This window comes from Monodelphis domestica, chromosome 3, assembly GCF_027887165.1.
Source record: "Monodelphis domestica isolate mMonDom1 chromosome 3, mMonDom1.pri, whole genome shotgun sequence".
Taxonomy (NCBI): Eukaryota; Metazoa; Chordata; class Mammalia; order Didelphimorphia; family Didelphidae; genus Monodelphis; species Monodelphis domestica.
This window is the reverse complement of record NC_077229.1, coordinates 158526255-158545623: the sequence shown is the minus strand read 5'-3', so window position 1 is coordinate 158545623 and position 19369 is coordinate 158526255. Positions and strand designations below refer to the sequence as shown.

Below are 19369 nucleotides of genomic sequence, written 5' to 3'. Positions count from 1 at the left end.
GCGAATGATCAGTCAACAAAATTAACAAATGGAAGACAGCTTAATCATTACAGCCATGGGATTGCTTTGCATCTCTGAGGTGCTCTGACATTCCCAGGCCTGGGATTTATTTTTATACCCATTTTCTTGGCATGCAGATATACAAAATCAAAGAGAAATAATTTGAAAAGTGATACATTAACTTTTAACAAATCACTTGATTAACATTCTATATTTTTGTATTGTATTTAAAAACAGAATAAAGGTTGCACACAAGATAAATGATTTTGTCATGGGTGGCTTAATTTTCTCATTACCCTGTGAGAAGTTTTGAGCTTACAAACAATCAAGGAAAATTACGTATTGCTTTTAATAAAATGGAATAATTAATCAGCAGTTCTTGGAAGACAATTTAACAATCATATCATTGAGACTGAGGGGTCTGGGAGCACAATTCAAATTTAGACTGGTCATTTCTCAGGGTTCTTACTAGGGAGTTTCCCACTGGCAAGTTACTGGTTTGTGAAATTGAGTCACTGAGGCATCCTGAAGCTTGATGTATTTGTACTTATCACGTAGGCCTCTATGATTGATTTGTGTGCTGACTTCATGAAAATAGGCTTCTGTGAGTGGGAAAGTTCTTGGGCTTGGCCTGTAGCTGTGGTTTTGCTGGGAATTATGTACCTAAGTAAAAGTTAACCCATGATAATCTTCTTGGGGTTGGGTTTAAGGGTCTGATCTTTTGGTGATGTTTTGGGGAATTAGGGTACAGGTGTTTTGTTCTTGCATTATTTCTTTTGAGACTAGGAGGAATAATAATCATGTCAATTCATAGGTAAGGGGCCTTGATGAAAGAGGTCATGTGAAGGGGATAGAGTGGGCAGTCACACCTTGCCAAGGACAACTCTGTGGTCTCCCCAGCTACCACATGTGACTCTGTCAAGGTGTCATGATCTGATGGCTCCCAGCAGATATTCAGGGAAATCATGAAAAAAAATGCAAAGAAAGGTGGCCTTGTAGTCCCAGATCTCAAACTATACTATAAAGCAGTGGTCATCAAAACAATATGGTACTGGCTAAGAGACAGAAAGGAGGATCAGTGGAATAGACTTGGGGTAAGTGACCTCAGCAAGACAGTCTATGATAAGTTCAAAGACCCCAGCTTCTGGGACCAAAATCCACTATTTGACAAAAATTGCTGGGAAAATTGAAAGACAGTTTGGGAGAGATGGGATTTAGATCAACATCTCATACCCTACACTAAGATAAACTCAAAATGGGTGAATGACCTGAATATAAAGAATGAAACTATAAGTAAATTAGGTTAACACAGAATAGTATACATGTCAGATCTTTGGGAAAGGAAAGATTTTAAAACCAAGCAAAAGCTAGGAAAAAAATTACAAAATGTAAAATAAATAAGTTTGATTATATCCAATTTAAAAGTTTCTGTACAAATAAAACAAATGCAAGCAAAATTAGAAGGGAAGCAACAAATTGGGAAACAATCTTCATAACAAAACCTTTGACAAAGGTCTAATTACTCAGATTTATAAAGAGCTAAATCAATTGTACAAAAAATCAAGCCATTCCCCAATTGATAAATGGACAAGGGACATGAATAGTCAATTTTCAGTTAAAGAAATCAAAACTACTAGTAAGCACATGGAAAAGTGTTCTAAATCTCTTATAATCAGAGAGATGCAAATCAAAACAACTCTGAGGTATCACTTCACACATAGAAGATTGGCTAACATGACAGCAATGGAAAGTAATGAATGCTGGAGGTGATGCAGCAAAGTTGGGACATTAATGCATTGTGCTGGTGGAGTTGTGAATTGATGCAACCATTCTGGAGGGCAATTTGGAGCTATGCCCAAAGGGTGCTAAAAAGACTGTTTGCCTTTTGATCCAGCCTTAGCATTGATGGGTTTGTACCCCAAAGAGATAATAAAGAAAAAGACTTGTAAAAGAATATTCATAGCCTCACAATTTGTGGTGGCAAAAAATTGGAAAATGAGGGGATGCCCTTCAATTGGGGAATGGCTGAACAGATTGTGGTATATATTGGTTATGGACTATTGTGCTCAAAGGAATAATAAAGTGGAGGAATTCCATGGGGACTGTAACAACCTCCAGGAATTGATGCAGAGCAAAAGGAACAGAACTAGGAGAACATTGTACACAGAGACTGATACTCTGTGGTACAATCTAATGTAATGGACTTCTCCATTAGTGGCAATGCAGTGATCCTTAACAACTTGGAGGGATCTATGAGAAAGAACACTATCCACATTCAGAGAAAAACTGTGGGTGTAGAAGCACAGAAGAAAAACAACTGCTTGATTACATGGGTTGAGTAGATATGGTTGGGGATGTAGACTCTAAATGCACATCCTAATGCAAACACCAACAACATGGAAATAGGTTTTGATCAGGGACACATGCAATACCCTGTGGAACTGCACATCAGCTATGGGAAGGGGAGGGGGAGGGAAAGGAGGGAAGGATTATGATTCTTGTAAACAAGGAATAATGTTCTAAATTGACTAAATTTAAATAAAATTTAAAAATAAATAAAAAAAACAAAAACAAGGAAATATTTTATCATTATATAGCAGCTAGAAGAAGTGTGCATAGAGGGTATGGTACTATGTTATTTAGGATAATATGCAAAAAAATCTAGGAGTGAAAAAGAGGATTGCACTAAGTGAAATGGGAAGAGAGAAATAAAATGAGGGTAAATTATATCACATAAAGAGGTACAAGGGGAAGAAAAAACTCTTACACTGGAGGAGAGGATGAGGGTGGTCATGTGTAATACTTGAACCTTGCTCTCATTGGAGAAGGAAGAACAGTAAGATTCATTGGGATATAGAATCCTATCTTACCCTATAGAGAAATGGAAAAAGAATAAGAAAGACAGTGATGGGAATGGGAGTAATATAAGAGAGGGAGAAGAGGGAAGTAATTAAATGACCCTATAGAGGAGTAGGAGGGGAAAGAGGAGAATAGTGATGTGAATGGAATTAATATAAGGAAGGGGGAATAGGGGAGTGATTGAAAACAAAACACTTGTATGGAGGGAAAGAGTAAAAGGGGAAAAGACAGGATTAAAAGAGGAAAACAAGATGGAGGGAAATACAAAGATGGTAATCATGACTGTGAATGTAAATGGGATGAACTCAGCCATAAAACAGAAGCAGATAGCAAAGTAGATTAAAAACAGAATCCTACCATTTGTTGTTCATAAGAAACACCTTTGAGGCAGGCAGACACATGAAGAGTAAATGTAAAAGACTTGAAAAAAATCTATTGGGGTTCAACTGAGATTTTTTTAAAAAGCAAGAGTTGCAATCATGATGTCAGACAAAGCTAAAGCAAAAATAGACAGATAAGGAAGGTAATTGCATCTTGAAAATGTATAGTATAGACAATGAAGAAATTTAGTTCTTGACATATATGCACCAAATGGTATAGCCTCCAGATTTTCAGAGGTAAAACTACAGGAACTTAAGGAGGAAATAGAAAATGAAATTATACTAGTGGGGGATTCTCAACCTTCCCCTATCTGAACAAGATAAATCTGACAAAAATAAATGCAACAAAGTAAAGTAAATGAATGAAATTTGAGAAAAGTTAAATTTAATAGATATCTGAAGAAAACTGAATAGGGATTAACAAGGACTATACCTTCTTTTCAGCAGCACATGGTACATATACAAAAATCGACCATGTACTAAGGTATAGAAACTTGACAACCAAATGCAAAAAAAAGAAGTTATAAATGCAATTTGTCAGATCAAAATGCAATAAAAATTATAATCAATAAGAGTTCATGGAAAGCCAAAGTAAAAATTAGTTGGAAACTGAATAATTTAATTCTTTAAAATGGGTGTATCAAAGAACAAATCATAGAAACAATCACTGATTTCATTGAAGAAAATGATAATGGGAGCGAACATATCAAAATTTATGGGATACAGCCAAAGCAGTACTATGGAGAAAACTTATATCTGTGAATACTTATATCAGTAAAATAAAGGAAAAGCAGATCAATGAATTGGGCATGAATTAAAACAAAAACTAGAAAAAGAACAAATTTTAAATCCCCAACTGAGGTACCACCTTACACTATCAGATTGGTCAATATGACAATAAAGGAAAATGATATATGTTGGAGAGAATATGGCAAAATTGGGACACCAATACATTGCTGGTGGAGTTGTGAACTGATTCGACCATTCTCGAGGCCAAATTTGAATTATAACCAAAGGGTTATAAAAGAATTCATACCCTTTCATCTAGTAATACCACTACTAAGTCTGTATCCCAAAGAGATGTTTAAAAATGGGAAAGGACCTGTTTGTTCAAAAATACTTATAGCTGCTCTTTTTGTAGAGGCAAAGAATTGGAAACTAAAGGGATGTCCGTCAACTGGGGAATGCCTGAAGAAATTGTGGTATATGATGGTGATGGAATGATATTGTGTTATAAAGAATGATGAACAGGATGGTTTCAAAAAGAGCTGGAAAGATCTACATAAATTGATGCAGAGTGAAGTTAAACAGAACCAGAAAAACATTGTACACAGTAATAGCAATACTATGGAATAATCAAATGCATTAGACTTTGCTACTAACAGCAATACAATGAACCAGAACAATTCTGAGAGTCATGAAAAAGAATGCCATCCACCTCCAGAGAAAAAACTATTAGAGTATGAAAGCTATCATTTGTTTATTTGAGTGTATGCTTAGGGGTTTTGCTTTTATAAGATTATTTGCTTACAAAAACTGAGTAATATGGAAATATGTTTTGCGTGATAATACCTGTATAACCCACATTGAATTGCTTGTAAGCTCTGGGAGGGAAGAGGGAAGAAGGGACAGGTACAATTTCTATCCTATAACTTCAGAAAACTTATATATAAATTTGTTATTTAAATTAAAATAAAATATATAAATGTAACTGTTAGAGATTGCTTAAGAGGAAAAAAAAGAAATAAAATAATGAGTTCTCAAAAATTAGGTGAGCCAAACAGAATTTCTAACCATCCCTACTAAATGGGCAATGTTTCAGTATGAAATTGGCAGTATATTGTATGTCTATGCCTTATGAGGACCAATTGAGCTAAACTGAGCAAGGCTCATCACCAGGTGACTGCAATCAGTTAACATTTCTACCAACACAGCAATAAATCCAATAGTGTTATGAACCAAGAGGGGAAATTTCATTTTGCAAAGGTGAAGGATATGGGCACATTGAAGAAATCACAGATCCTTGAAGTATTGAAGTCTGCATTTATAAGGAAGGGGTTATAATGTTAATTAATGCATCATATAACTTATACTTCAACCTATTTTAATTATAGGCAAAGGTTAAACTTCCTGACATCAGCTCTTACACAAAGCCCCAGACAGGTTTCTTTCTTTCCCAAAGAAGCCAGATGTGTTGGAAAGAGACATCAGACTTTATAATATTTCACATTATTATTCAACCTTAATGCTTCATTGCTTCAGGGAAATTGAAAATGTTTATGGAAAAAAGTCTCTTCAACCAAGTTTCTAAAGTTTCTATCAGTTTTTGCCAATAGTTTTTGTCTGCACTCAATAACCTATGTCAACATTCACCCCAAAATGAATCCCCAGGAATAAACTTTCATGATTTACATTCACTTCAAATGTGTTTTCCTCAAAATATCTATGATCACAATGCATCAACTTTAGGATACATCAAAGTTGTAATCTAAAATTAATTTTCAAAAAGTCCAAGAATTTTAAAATCGTGATTTTTTAGAAATTTCTAAATATCTAAAAATCTACATGATCACTGAATACATTAAAGCTCATTCTGCCTTGCTTTCAGTGTCAGGAAGAAATGACCTACCTTCAAATCAAGCAATTTCAAAGACATTGGATCCTGATGTGAAAGATGTTATTGTGAATTTCCAAGCTTACTGTTGCTTCTTTCAGGACTGTATTCCAATAGATTCTCCAAAACGCATTCCTCTTCCAAGAAAACGTCCAGAAATATACAAGTATGTTATCATTTCTCTTTCAGTCTTCTATTATGTCTCTTTAAATAATGTTCCTTCTATATGATTCAGGATGAAGTTCTTTCTTTAGTTCATACCAGTTTCATTATTCCCATTAAATTCATGCACATTTATATGATGTAAAACTATCTCTAAAATTTATTTTAGTTTTGTTATTTTCTAACATAGTGCTAATAATAATCACTACTGAGTTGTTTGTCATGATAGTAACCTTTAAGTTTCTCATTATTCCTACAGACAATATGATCCATGATTTGCCATGCTAGCAAGCAAACATTGAATAAGTGCCTGTTGTGAGCCAGGCACTATACTTGGTACTGAAGATACAAAGGCAAAAACAAATAGCAGCTCAGGAGCTTGCATCTTAGTGGGGCAGACACTGTGTGTGTGTGTGTGTGTGTGTGTGTGTGTATTCATAGATACATATGTTTCAGTGGACAATTATGTATGTATATATGAATATATATGCTTGTGTGTTTACATGTGTATACACACACACACATACACACGGATTTGTATAAAACAGATAGAAGGTATTTTTGGAGGAGAAAACTGAGTAGACCAGGAAGAGCTTCATATGGGCTACATTTGATCTGAACTATGAAGAAAGCCAACTAATCTCATCAAGTGGGGCAGAAGAGAGAGTGTTTCAGACATGGGAGCCAGTTTATGCAAATGCATGAAGCTAGGAAATGGAATGCCTAGATTATGGACTACATGGAGTAATGCACAAGAAAACAGTATAGTAGAATGGTTACTCTAGAAGCCACCTCAGAGGCCATTTAGACCAACTTTCCCTTTTATAGATGAGACTGAGGCCCGAAAAGTCTGAGTTTCTCATGGTGACACAGGTAAGAAGTGTAAGAAGAGAGATTTTAATTCAAGTTCTCAGATTCCAGAGACCATGCTCTTTTTACTGTACCCATCTTGCTTCCATTAAGATGGGGTAAAATTGGGGCAGCTGAGTGGCTCAGTGGATTAAGAGCCAAGCCTAGAGATGGGAGATTGTCCTAGGTTCAAATCTGGCCAGACCCTGGACAAATCATTTAACTCCCATTGCCTAGCCCTTACTATTCTTCTGCCTTGGAACCAATACACAGTATTGGTTCCAAGACAGAAGGGAAGGATTTAAAAAAAAAGATAGGATAAAATTGTGAAGACTTTTAAATGCCACAAGGGACTTCATATTTTCTCCTAGAGGTTAAGAGGCTATCATTGTAGTTCACCAAGTAGAGAAATGCCATTTTTAAGATTTCATTATGTAAAAAATAAGGAAATGTCTCTATTTCAAGACACTTTGTATTTTTTCTGCCTTATGCTATTTCTGCCCTTATTTACTTGCATACATTTTAGAGGCAGCTAAGTGATGAAGTAGATTGAACACAAGACCTGGAGATAGGAAGACTTGAATTCAAATCCAGTCTGATACTTACTAGCTATTGTGACTTTAATGAAGTCACTTAAACTTTCTGCCTCGGTTTCCTTCTCAGGGTGGCTGTAAGGATAAAGTGAGATATTTGTAAAACAGTTTGAAAAGGTTAAAGAACTATATAAATGCTAAGTAGTAGTAGTAGTAGTAGTAGTAGTAGTAGTAGTAGTAGTAGTAGTAGTAGTAGTAGCAGTATTATGTGTTTATGCCTAGAATTAACTCCTTCAGATCTCAGTTCAAATGCCATGAGACCTTTCCATGACTCCTTAGCCAAATTACCTTAAATTTCTTCTGCTTATATTTATATATATATATATTGTGTGTGTGATCTCCCCTGTTAAAATGTAAGTTCTTTGAGGCCAACAACTGTTTGATTTTGTCTTTGTATTACAGCATCTGTCAAAATGCTTTCATATTAGGCCCTTAATGAATATGTAACAACTTATTAATAACCTGTGATAGTGGCTAGAGTGCTAAGTGTGAAGTCAAGAAGCCCTGGTTCAAGGCCTCCCTCTTATATTTATTAGTCCTATATTACTTAGAGAACATGAGGAGCCACTTAGCCTCTCTGAGTTGCAAACTTTTCTCAGAGATCTTCAGTTATAGATGGGCTGGGATAGTAGGCCCTTGAGGTGTTTGTGTGCTGCTCTCTTATTGACTCTTCTATGATTTTTGCCTCAAGTGCAAGTTCCAGTTAGCCTAAATAGCTTAGAAAATTTACTCTCCCTGATTAATCCTTCAGTTCAGAGATGATCCCTCTCTTACTCTCCATCTTTGACAGAATATAGCAGGCCTAACCCCCCAAAAATGGAGCAACATGTTTTGTAATATGGAAGACAGCAGCACCTTTTAAAATTAAAGACAAAACCAGTCCTTATCACATGGAATTTTCATGCAAATATTATGTTAGATGCAGTGAAAAGTGGTGTAGCCTGGGGGTTCCCAATAGTTTTCACCCTGGTATACCCTGAAAGAGTGGATTGAAATAGTGGGTACACTGAGGTATGTGGATGATACTTTTAGTGCAGCAAAGCAGTCTGTGCCTTACTACACTGGGCCAGCTGCAGCTAAGTCTTCCAAGCAGTTGTTTAAAAAAACCTAACAGGTTTATTGGTAAATAAGAGAGAGTGAGGGAGGATTGAGCATTGAGGATCACTAATTCTCTCACTTCCTACTTCCCTCTAAATCCATCACAAAATGGAATCTTCTATTTCTTGAGGCTCCCTACAAACCCTTCCTGCTTCTGGCTAATACCCACCAAAACCCCTCTCTATTCTCCCTGACACTAGAAATCCTCCCTTTGTTGGTTTATCAGGATGTGACAGGTTTCAGGATGAAAGGAGGAACTCTGGATATTCGAGTTCCACACAGCTGGGCCAGGTCTGAGGTTGTCCCTCAGCCCTCACACCAACAACTGCCTCTGGACCACAATGTTCTTTGACAGGGTTGAGAGTCTGTAGGATCTTCTTCAGGATGGTTTCTTCTGGTGAGGAAAGGTACTCCCAAAGAAATCAAAAGGTTTCCCTTCTCTCACTCACAGGCTGGTAGAAACAAGATCAGCAGAAATAAGCTCCTTCCTCTCTCAACTCCAAGACAGGAAGAGCTCAGGTGGTCTTTGCTTCTTCGGAATGTCTCCTTCCACATTCCAGAATCTCCTGTCTTAGAGTTCCTAGCATGTGGTCATGCTAACCTCTTCAAACTAACTTTTACTACACTTAAATTCATTCCTATTTCTGTAATTTCTACCATAACAACTCCTTGACTTTCAGTAACATTTTTCTATTCCCCCCATTCATTATGAGTGTGAAGAAGGAAGGAAGGAAACAAGCCTTTATTAAGCCCTTACTATGTGTCAAGTATTATACTAAGAACTAGAGACAAAATTACATGCCAAAAAGAGACAAACACTGTCCTCAAAGAGCTTACAACTTAATAGGGAAAGATAACACAAAAAGGACTTTAAAAGCAGGTGGAGGGAGAGGAGGAGTGTCATGGCATGATTTTGAATTCCAGAAAGTCAGGAACCAAGCTGGGATGCAAATAAAAGCAGACAAGCCTTCACAAACTGGAGACTTCAAGAGAAACTTAACAACACATTTATTTTGTATCCTGCAACTTTGCTAAATTATTATTTCCATTAGCTTTTTAGTTCATGTCCTTGAGTTCTCTAAGTATACTATCATATCATCTACAAATAGTGATAGTTTAATTTCCTCACTGCCTACTTTAATCCCTTCAATTTCTTTTTCTTCTCTAATGGCTATCACTAGCTTTTCTAATACAGTGTTAAATAATAGAGGTGATAATCAGCATCCCTGCTTCACTCCTGATCTTATTGGGAAGACAACTAATTTATTCCTATTTGAATCTAAAATCTATTACTGGGGGCAGCCAGATAGCTCAGTGGATTGAGAGTCAGGCTCAGAAATGGGAGGTCCTTTGTTCAAATCTGGCCTCAGACACTTCCTAGCTATGTGACTCTGGGCAAGTCACTTGACCCCCATTGCCTAGCCCTTACCACTCTTCTGCCTCAGAACCAATACACAGTATTGATTCTAAGATGGAAGGTAAGGGTTTAAAAATAAATAAATAAAATAATATCTATTACTGATTTTAGCATTATGTCTTCTGTAATTTAATAGAATCTATTTGTATTTGCAATCTAGATTAAAGTTTAATCTAATAGAATATGTAATTTATATTAATAAGTTTTGTGGTTAGTATTAGAATAATAATATATCATACTAAGGAACTAATTAGGAAAACAATAATTAATGTATGATCATGAAAATATATAAGTTCTTCTATAATAGAGGATATGGCATCTTAGAAGCCTAGTTATATTGAAGAGGGCATTTAAGACATATAGGGTTGAACCTATAATTTAACTGTGGCAAAATTATGTAATAATTTTACTAATATCTTATGAGACAGTCATAAAGCTTATGAGGCTAACTTGAAATGATCAAGATTTGAGTCAATTACTGGCTTTGTTGCACTTGGATTGGTTGATCTAGGTTATGTCATTCAAAAGTTGTATTATATTCCGAGGTCACCCCAACCAAAGATTATAACTTGGATGTTTTTAGCTTAGGTAGGAGAGTTATTATTAGTTAAGTTATGAATCTTAAGTTGCACAAGGTCTTCTTGTCTTAGTATACCCACCACCACACGGGTAGGTCAGTTTCATTGATTAAGAAAAAGAGACAGTTAAACCCTCATCATGCCATTCATACAAGTCTCTATTTAGGAGACAAGTGATTATGCTACTTTTGCACAGTCAGGATACCACATCCATTAAAGTTGACTCACTGGGCAGGCAGCATTCTAATACTTGTAATGCTAATGGTGATGTTTTTGGTAAACAGGTGGGGTTTTGCAGATGGTACTTGCTAATGGTTTTAAATATATACTGTTTATTATTTTGAATAAAGGCTCTTCTATTCCTTTACTTTCTAGTGTTTCTAATAGGAATGGGTGTTGTATTTTGTCAAAGGCTTTTTCTGCATCTATTGAGATAATCATGTGATTTTTAAGTTTGATTATTGATGTGGTCAATTATGTGAATGGTCTTCCTAATGTTAGACCAGCCTTGCATTCCTGGTATAAATCCCACCTGGTCATAGTCATGACTTGCTATTGTCTTTTTGCTGGTATTTTAAGATTTTTGTATCTATGTTCATTAAGGAGATTAGTCTGTAGTTTTCTTTCTCTGTTTTTGGTCTTCCTGGTTTGGGAATCAGTACCATATTTGCGTCATAAATGAATTTTGTAAGACTCCTTCTTTGCTTATTTTGTCAAATAGTTTTGTATAACATTGGGATTAGTTGTTCTTTAAATGTTTGATAGAATTCACTTGTAAATTCATTAGGCCCTGGGGATTTTCTCTTGGAGAGTTCCTTGATGGCTTCTTCAATTTCTTTTTCTGAAATGGGATGATTTAAATATTTTTTTTCCTCTTTTGTTAATCTAGGCATTTTATTTTTTGTAAATATTTTTCCATTTCACCTAGATTATCAAAATTATTGCCATATGATTAGACATAGTAGCTCTTAATAATTGTCTTAATTTCCTCTTCATTAGAGATGACCATCTCACAAAATGGAGGCTCTAGGAGAAGAGGAAATAAATTATAGAGTTTACCATATTATCTAATAATAAAAAACAAAACAAAATAAATAATATTTCATAAAGAAAACTTTATTCAGTATTTTACATTTTTAGTGTCACAAATTCGTTAAATATTTATCAGTATATTCAATTTGCATTTTCCCTCTCTAAAATACTACTCTGAGAATATTACAAGAGTATAATTTAATTAGCACAAAATCCCCATAGGCCTCCATTAACACAAACTCTTTTTTTGTTACTAGCCTGGGTATTCCTGATCTAATGAGCAGTTGTACAATGCAAAATAAAAACCTTGTTCTTCTTCAATATATTTATATGATCTTGCTCATGATATTTTAAACTCTCCAATGTAAATAAAAGCTCATTAATGTTGACATCTTGTATGGGTGCCCTTGAAGTTAGGAACATTTATTTTACAAATTTCATTGGCAGTGCTGACAGTGATGGTAACATGTGGAAATGAACAGAATTTTTTTCATCTTTCCAGCTTATGGTCCAATGATTCTTTTTGGCAATCATCACCAGAAAATAATTATAGTATCCCTCAAGAAGGAGCAAATGTGGTGATTCCTGAAGGTAATGACATATATTGACTATCCTTGTGCTCATGCTACATTTGATGACTTGAATAGGGCAGATGTGATCATAATTAACAGTTAGATCATTCTTCAAGACCAGAAGAAATAAAGGATATGAGCTCTAAGCCTCCCCTTACTGTTGGAAGATGGAGCTATTTCAGTGTAAGGGACTAGTAAGGCACAAAAGCACTAATCTTACAACAGTCAGTAGCAAACAGAATAAGGGATACTAGCTGAGACCAGAAAGCAAAGACAGGAATATATCCATCTAGGTCAGGCACACTCATGCCTTATCTCTTCTCCATTATACTTAACTTTATTGAGTTTCCTTACTTTTTTCCTCCTGTCATGAGGAATGGTTGATAAATCCTATTGATTCTCTGATTTTGGCACCACATGCTAGATAGATGAAAATAGCCTAGAAAATGGTATTATTCATTTACAACTAGCCCAGGAAAAACTATAAATTGATTATTCTTTATTTTGTTAGAAATTTCTTTTTCCCTTTCCTCCTTAAGTGCTAGTGAAACAATTTTGAAAAATCCAGTTTGCTTTGGAAATACAAATTATAGGAAAGCAGCATCCTAGGTGTGGGCTTCTGGTAGTGGTAGAGAAACACAGAAGGATTGGCTATTCTGCACCTTTGGAGAAAGATGATAGAATCTGAAATTTTTAAATTAAGATGAAAAATAATGGAGGCAACTAGTTGTACAATGGATAGAGCACTGGTCTCAGTCAGGAAGATTTGAGTTCAAATCTGACCTCAGATTTACTAGCTGTGTGATCCTTGGCAAGTCAGTTAATCTCTGTATGAGTTTCCTCAACTGTAAAATGGAGAAAATAATAGCACTTATTTTCCAGGTTTGTTTTGAGGTAATATTTGTTTAAAAAGTGTTTAGCATAATTCCTGGCATATAGAATATTATATCAATGCTTAAGTTCTCTTCCCCCTTTCTCCCAGAAATGGCTTTTGGAATTAACCCCTTCCTTCTTGGAGTTTCTGTTGTCATAAAACCCAACCACTGGAACTAGTATGAAAATTAAGTTTAGCTCTGAGAATTAAGAGTTTCAATTTAATTTAACAAATGTTCAGTAAAAACTCACACTATGTACTAGTCTATATTATACAGTAATGATAAAAAGAAATTCCTGTCCTCTAGAAGTTTACATTCTATTGGAGAGAATAAACATACAAATAAATAAATAAAAAGTGGTTTGGAGGATTTAAAAATTGGGGAAATCAGGAAAGACTCCACTTAAAAGGTGATACCCAAACTTTGCTGAAAAGGAAACTAAAGATCATAAGAAATGGAAAGGCTGGAAAACTTTCCATATTTGAGAGTCAGCTTGTTTGGACACTTGAAGACAAGATGGAATGCTGAGGTTGAGTCTTTTTGCAGGAACATAGAGTATGTGTGTATATATGTATATATGTATATATGTATATATATAATTTATAATATATTATTACATATTAATAAATAGAATATAAATAAATATAATTAGTTAAGGTAAATATGATATAAATATTAAAAGGTAAGTAGGGAAAATTTTGTAGAAGCATTTAATTACTGAACTGAGGTTGATTTTGTATTTTATACTAGAATCAATAAGAATCTATCATAGATTTTTTCCTAGCAAGTTAGTACCACAGGAAGATTGCATATGTAGCTGTGTAAAGAAGAAAAATCCTGAAAATTAAGCTTTACTTCAACAATGCTATTGTAGCAACTAGAACAGATGACAAGTGATAAGAGCATATGCTATAGTAGTGACTGTTGCAAATGGCAAGAAGGGAATGGAAATGAGAAACTATTGTGGTAGAATTGAAGAGACTTGGAAATGATTGAATATAGGAAGTGAGGAGAGTGAAGATAACTCTGAAGCTACAAATTTAAGTAACTCAAAGTATCATGGGTATCTTCAGGTAAGTTTGGAAGAAGAATGGATCTAGACTGAGAGATAGTTGGTCTATTTGGGTCTCAAGGAAAGAGAATGGCCTGCCTCTGGAGTTAGAAGCTGAGGCCAATTGATAGGATTGTAACATGAATTTATGTGGAACATAGTCTGTTCATTATTATGTTCCATGCATGGTAAAATGAAAATATTCTTTTTTTAGATACATGGATGGTGATGGATGTAGATATTCCATCACTGGAAAAGCTTATTATTTTGGGAGTCCTAGAAGTGGAAGATAAAAAAAATAATATAAGCATTGGAAGATCCATTTATAGAAAAGTAGTGTTGAATGCTACCTACATATCAGTGCAGGTAAGGATGAGAAGGATATATTATAAATATGATACCTTATCAGGGAATGGCAAATTGTGTTGGTTTCTATGTTAATATAGTCATAAAATATTCAATTCGGTTCAGCAAACACTTATTAAGTTTCTACTACATACAAGGCACCATGTTAGATACCGGATTTACAAAAATAAGATAATAAATATTCACTACTCTCAAAGAGCTGAATGCCACCTGATAATACTCAATCAACAGTCGGTAATTAAGTGCATAGATGCTGAGGATACAGATGCATAGAATAAAACAATGTATATTTTCAATGATATTGCATTCTAATGGAGCAGACAAGTATATATAAAAAACATATGGTATTATTATAAGGTGAACAAACACAAATTATGTATATACACACATATATGTGTGAAGATACATGCCGGTGTGTGTATATATATATTAAATGCAAAGTAGTTTGAGAAGGAGAACATTATCAGAGGAATTAAGAAAGGCTTAATGCAGAAGATAGTTCCTTATTTGTAAATTATAGAGAGGGACTCTGCAAGACAGCAGTAAGGAGGAAGTATGCTATAAGCATAAGGAACAGTCAGCACAAAGACACAGAAATGGGAGCTGTAGTCTTGTGAAGAGAGAACAGAAAAAACCGCTTTGGCTGAATTACAGAATGAGAGAAGAAGCACAATGTTTAGACAGTCTAGGAAGATAATAAAGAAACAGATAGCTTTTTATGACTCAAAAGCCCAAACTGGTTTTAAGTTATGTTTAGATGAGTGCTTCCTACTATTCTACACCACTATTACCTTGATTCATTAAGCTGGGAATTCTTTAGGAAGTGGTTGTCATATTATTCTTAAGTGTAAACTGCAATTACCCTATTATCTGGACCTTTTTGGTCTGAGTTCAAATTTTATGTAGATTAATTGCATGAATGGCTAAGTAAGATAAGACTAAACCCTGGAACAAACTTGGCAAGATTCCCCAGGAGGTCCTGAACAGTTAAAAGAATTGAAGTAAGCCTCTAAATTTCTATAAAATCAGTGAGTATAGATTAAATGGTAGAAGGAAAATTAAAGATAAATGTCTGATAAAAATGCTTCAGCAGTTTGTACCAAATCATCTCCATTTAATCCTGTACATCATGTTCTTAAACTTGTAGCATTTTCATTGTTCTGTGGATCACCAGTTATTTCTCATTAAAGGGAGTACTACATATAGAACTTTGAGCATTGCACAGTAAAAATATATCTTAAACCCTCCATGCCAGAGCAGTATTGAGAAAATATCATTGGATGAAATAAAGTATGCAAGTTGGAACTTATGCTGAAAAGGTTCATTTGGATGAAGGGGGCAACTTCATACTTTAGGTATGAGATGGATTAGATGATCTGACTCAAAAGTGGGGAAGAGTCTTCTGAGGGCATAGCATTCACTTAAAAGAAAATATGCAAAGATGATACCCAACTCCACAAGTGTTACAAATAATCTTTTGTGTTGTGTTTCTCCTAAGGAGCTAATGCAATAAATGGACTTTTCACAGTAGTCATAATGAATATTGTTGCATGGCCAAAGGACAGATTTATTGATTGACCCCCCTACTTCATTTTGCTCAGGTTTGGGGGGTAAAAGACAATGAAAGAGACAGAGACAGACAGAGATAGAGACAGAGGCAGAGAGACAGAGAAACCAGAGGAATCTTGTTCAATATGAGGAAGTCTCAAAAATTAAAAGAAATAGTCTACCAATTTTAGTACTACTTCTAGAGTCAGAGAGTCAATTTTCAAATTCTGCCTCTGACATTTAATATTTGTGTAACTTTAGACAGGTTATTTAACCTCTCTAGTTCTCAATTTCCACATCTATAAGGTAAGGGAGGTGGACATAGTGGCCTCTGAGGTCTCTTCCAGAAGCTATCTTAAGTACCTCATAGCACATAGCAACCTCTTTATTCTCTTTGCCACATAAGCCAGTCTAATCAAATTTCCATTTAGTAGTAAACTCAATTTATTGAGTCAACCAGATTTCTCCAGGATGAATAACAACAATATAAAATAAGTAACTAATTTCTAGCATAGAAAGAAATGCTAGTTATTCCTTAATCTGTTGGGTTGTTTGGTTTTAAAATAGGAATTTTTTTCTAGTATAGGAGATAGTCCCTCTCCAAGATCTACTTCTGACATATACCAGTTCTATAACCCTAGACAAACCAATTAACCTCTTGGTGTACTCTAGCAATTTTCTAAGACTGTAATTTCCAAAACATTCAATAATCTGTATTGTTAGGGGGAGTTCCCTCAGTGAGAGTTCTCTATTATAATAAAATCATAGATCCACATTTCTTTCCCTTAAAACCATATCTGTAACATTAAAATTCTTATAATTTTCTGATTTATGGCAGGGTGGTCGATTAATCGGGGGCTGGGAAGACAATCCATTTAAAGGAGAATTACAGATTATACTGAGAGGAAGTCATTCTACTCAAGAATGGCCTCTTCCAAATGGACCAAATCAAGGGTCCAAGGTCTTAGGTATGTATGTCCAAATGCTAAAAGAATTTCGGTTCTCATGTGAAGTTTTAAATTAAAACAAAACAGACATTTTGTGTTGAAGAGTTGTGTTTTTGTAGCATTGCAAATGTTATGAACACTTATTCTTATTGCCTGGGTAAACTAAACAAGTAACTAAGACATATTTAGACTTAAGGAATATGAATTTAAAAAATCACAGAATTTTGGAGTTGGAAGGGAGGTCAATAGCCATCTAATACAACCAAGGCATAAAAGTAATCCCAGTTATAACATATTGGACAAGCATTCACTTAGCCAATATTTTGCATTTAATATAAACAGATCAAGGGTATTGTGATTGTGAGACTCAAATGAAATAATGCACATAAAGCACTTTGCAAACCTTAAAGCACTATATGAGTATCAATGAACATCATCATCATCATCATCATTAGCCTCCAGTCAGTCACTAGGCATCTACTCTGGTAGTGACTTCTTTCCCTCAGCTTTATATTGCACTCCTGCTGAGGTCAATCAATGTTTATAGAACATTACAGGACTATGCTGGTAAATATTTAACAACTAGGCTCTCTAGAGGAAAATATATATAAGTGTATTTGCATATATACCTACACACTCTTAAATTTAATGTGCATTATTAACATTAAAATATCAAACCTTAATATGTAGCAATTGCTAATGTCTGAGATGTAAATGCATGCACTGAAATTTTACGATCAGTTTAAGAGAATTATTTGGAGCTGCTTGACTGTTCTAGTGGTAAGAGTCTTGTCTCTGACACATACTGACTATGTGACACTGGGCAAGCCACTGAACTTCTCAGTGCTCTAGGAAAGACTATAAATTGTAGGAAAGATGCTGAACTGCATTGGAAGGAGTTTACTCAAGAGCAATGAAATCACAGTTCCAATTCCTATATCTCTAAGATCCATCCAAAATTCTTCCCACTCATAAAAGTAGACTAGTTTAGCCTTACTTCACTTGGTTCTGATTTTCTCTGTGATCTAATATGGTCAGTTGCAGAATTACGTATACAGTCTTATGTGCATTCTTTATAAATGACTGGCCACTTGGGGATGGTCACTCCAACTACTTCCTTCTCCTCTGCCTCTGCTTTGGAATTCCCTCTCTGCTTTCCTCTTCCCCATTACCTGCTATGATAATCTCTTGCCCTATGCCTACCTTGTTCCCATTCCTTACCTTGGACTTGAATGGCATCTATAGTAGAAGAACTGGTGAGGGGAAAGGAGGAGGAAGAGGGAATGATGAACTTGAACAACTACTCTTCTTAATATTACATACACACATGCACAGTGCAATGAAGGCTGGGGACTGAGAAGAAAAGGACACTCTGTCATAGTACACTTGACTGTGTTCTAAATGTTAAGACATTTTTCTGAGGGTGACTCTTGTTTCTAGTAAGTGATTGCCTTGTGAGAGAAAGGAATCCGAATACTCTGAAACAGCCTAAAGCAAGGAGGTAGTGACATCAGCAACTAGCTTAGATATAGGTGTCCCCAGTGTAAATTGGCTTTAAAATATATCTCTCTTCTTAATTCTTCCACTGAAACAGCATCCAGGGAAGCCCCACCAGGAGATTAAAGGATCAGAAAAAGTCAATAAGCATTTATTAATGGCCTACTATGTGCCAGGCATTGATAGGTGTGTAAATGGGGAGGTAGATAATGGGCTTGTCTTCTTATGTAACCTATAAGTATGCAGCTTATAAACATATAATGTGAAATTTAGATTATTCCACCCTACTTAGATCTTACTTTATAGAGAAGATAAAGTTGTAATCTCCTGATTGAACAGTGAAAGTACTTAGTTCTTACTTTATAGTGAAGCTAGAACTTTAAGCTAAGTCTATTTTAAGGTCTTAATACAAAAAGGTGTTAAGTAACTATAAAGGATAAATTAATCACAAAAAGGTTAAGTAACTAACATAAGGGAAACTTAACAAAGAAGTGTTAATTAACTCAAAATATATAATCTAATCAAAGAAGATGAGAACTAAAGTATGGACAGTCCTGGAGAAAAGCCTCAGATATGATTTAGTAGATATGAAATTTTAGAGGAGAGAACACAAGAGTAAAAGGTCTATATATTTCATGTCACTTTCTCTCTCTGGTACCTTTGGTGGCAGACAGTTGGCTGGTGGCAGCATGCTGGGCCTTTTGGCATCTTGGTGTGGCTACAGCTATTGTCTGTTTTGGTGGTGAGTTTCTGGCTGAGTTTTTCCTCCTTTATTTTTCAAACTTTATCCTCTTAGAAGCCTCTAATCTTCAGAGACCTAGTGGCAGAGATCTGAACTCCCCCTGGCACAGGCCAGGCTGGAGAAATCCTATACCTTCTTCCCTCTTTCTCCTTAAATCCTTCCCTCTACATTAATTAAAATTACCATAAA

At 35.2% G+C, this 19369-nt stretch overlaps 1 protein-coding gene across 1 annotated transcript in view; it reads left to right on the top strand.

Moving 5' to 3' along the window:
• The window catches only part of PKHD1L1 (PKHD1 like 1), a 210346-nt gene that overhangs the window by 126532 nt on the left and 64445 nt on the right, over positions 1 to 19369 (top strand). The window contains exons 53-56 of the mRNA XM_007488230.2: positions 5848 to 6019; positions 12085 to 12173; positions 14295 to 14446; positions 16833 to 16962. Of these exons, the coding sequence (XP_007488292.1) occupies positions 5848 to 6019; positions 12085 to 12173; positions 14295 to 14446; positions 16833 to 16962 (543 nt within the window). The remainder of the gene's footprint in view (positions 1 to 5847; positions 6020 to 12084; positions 12174 to 14294; positions 14447 to 16832; positions 16963 to 19369) is intronic.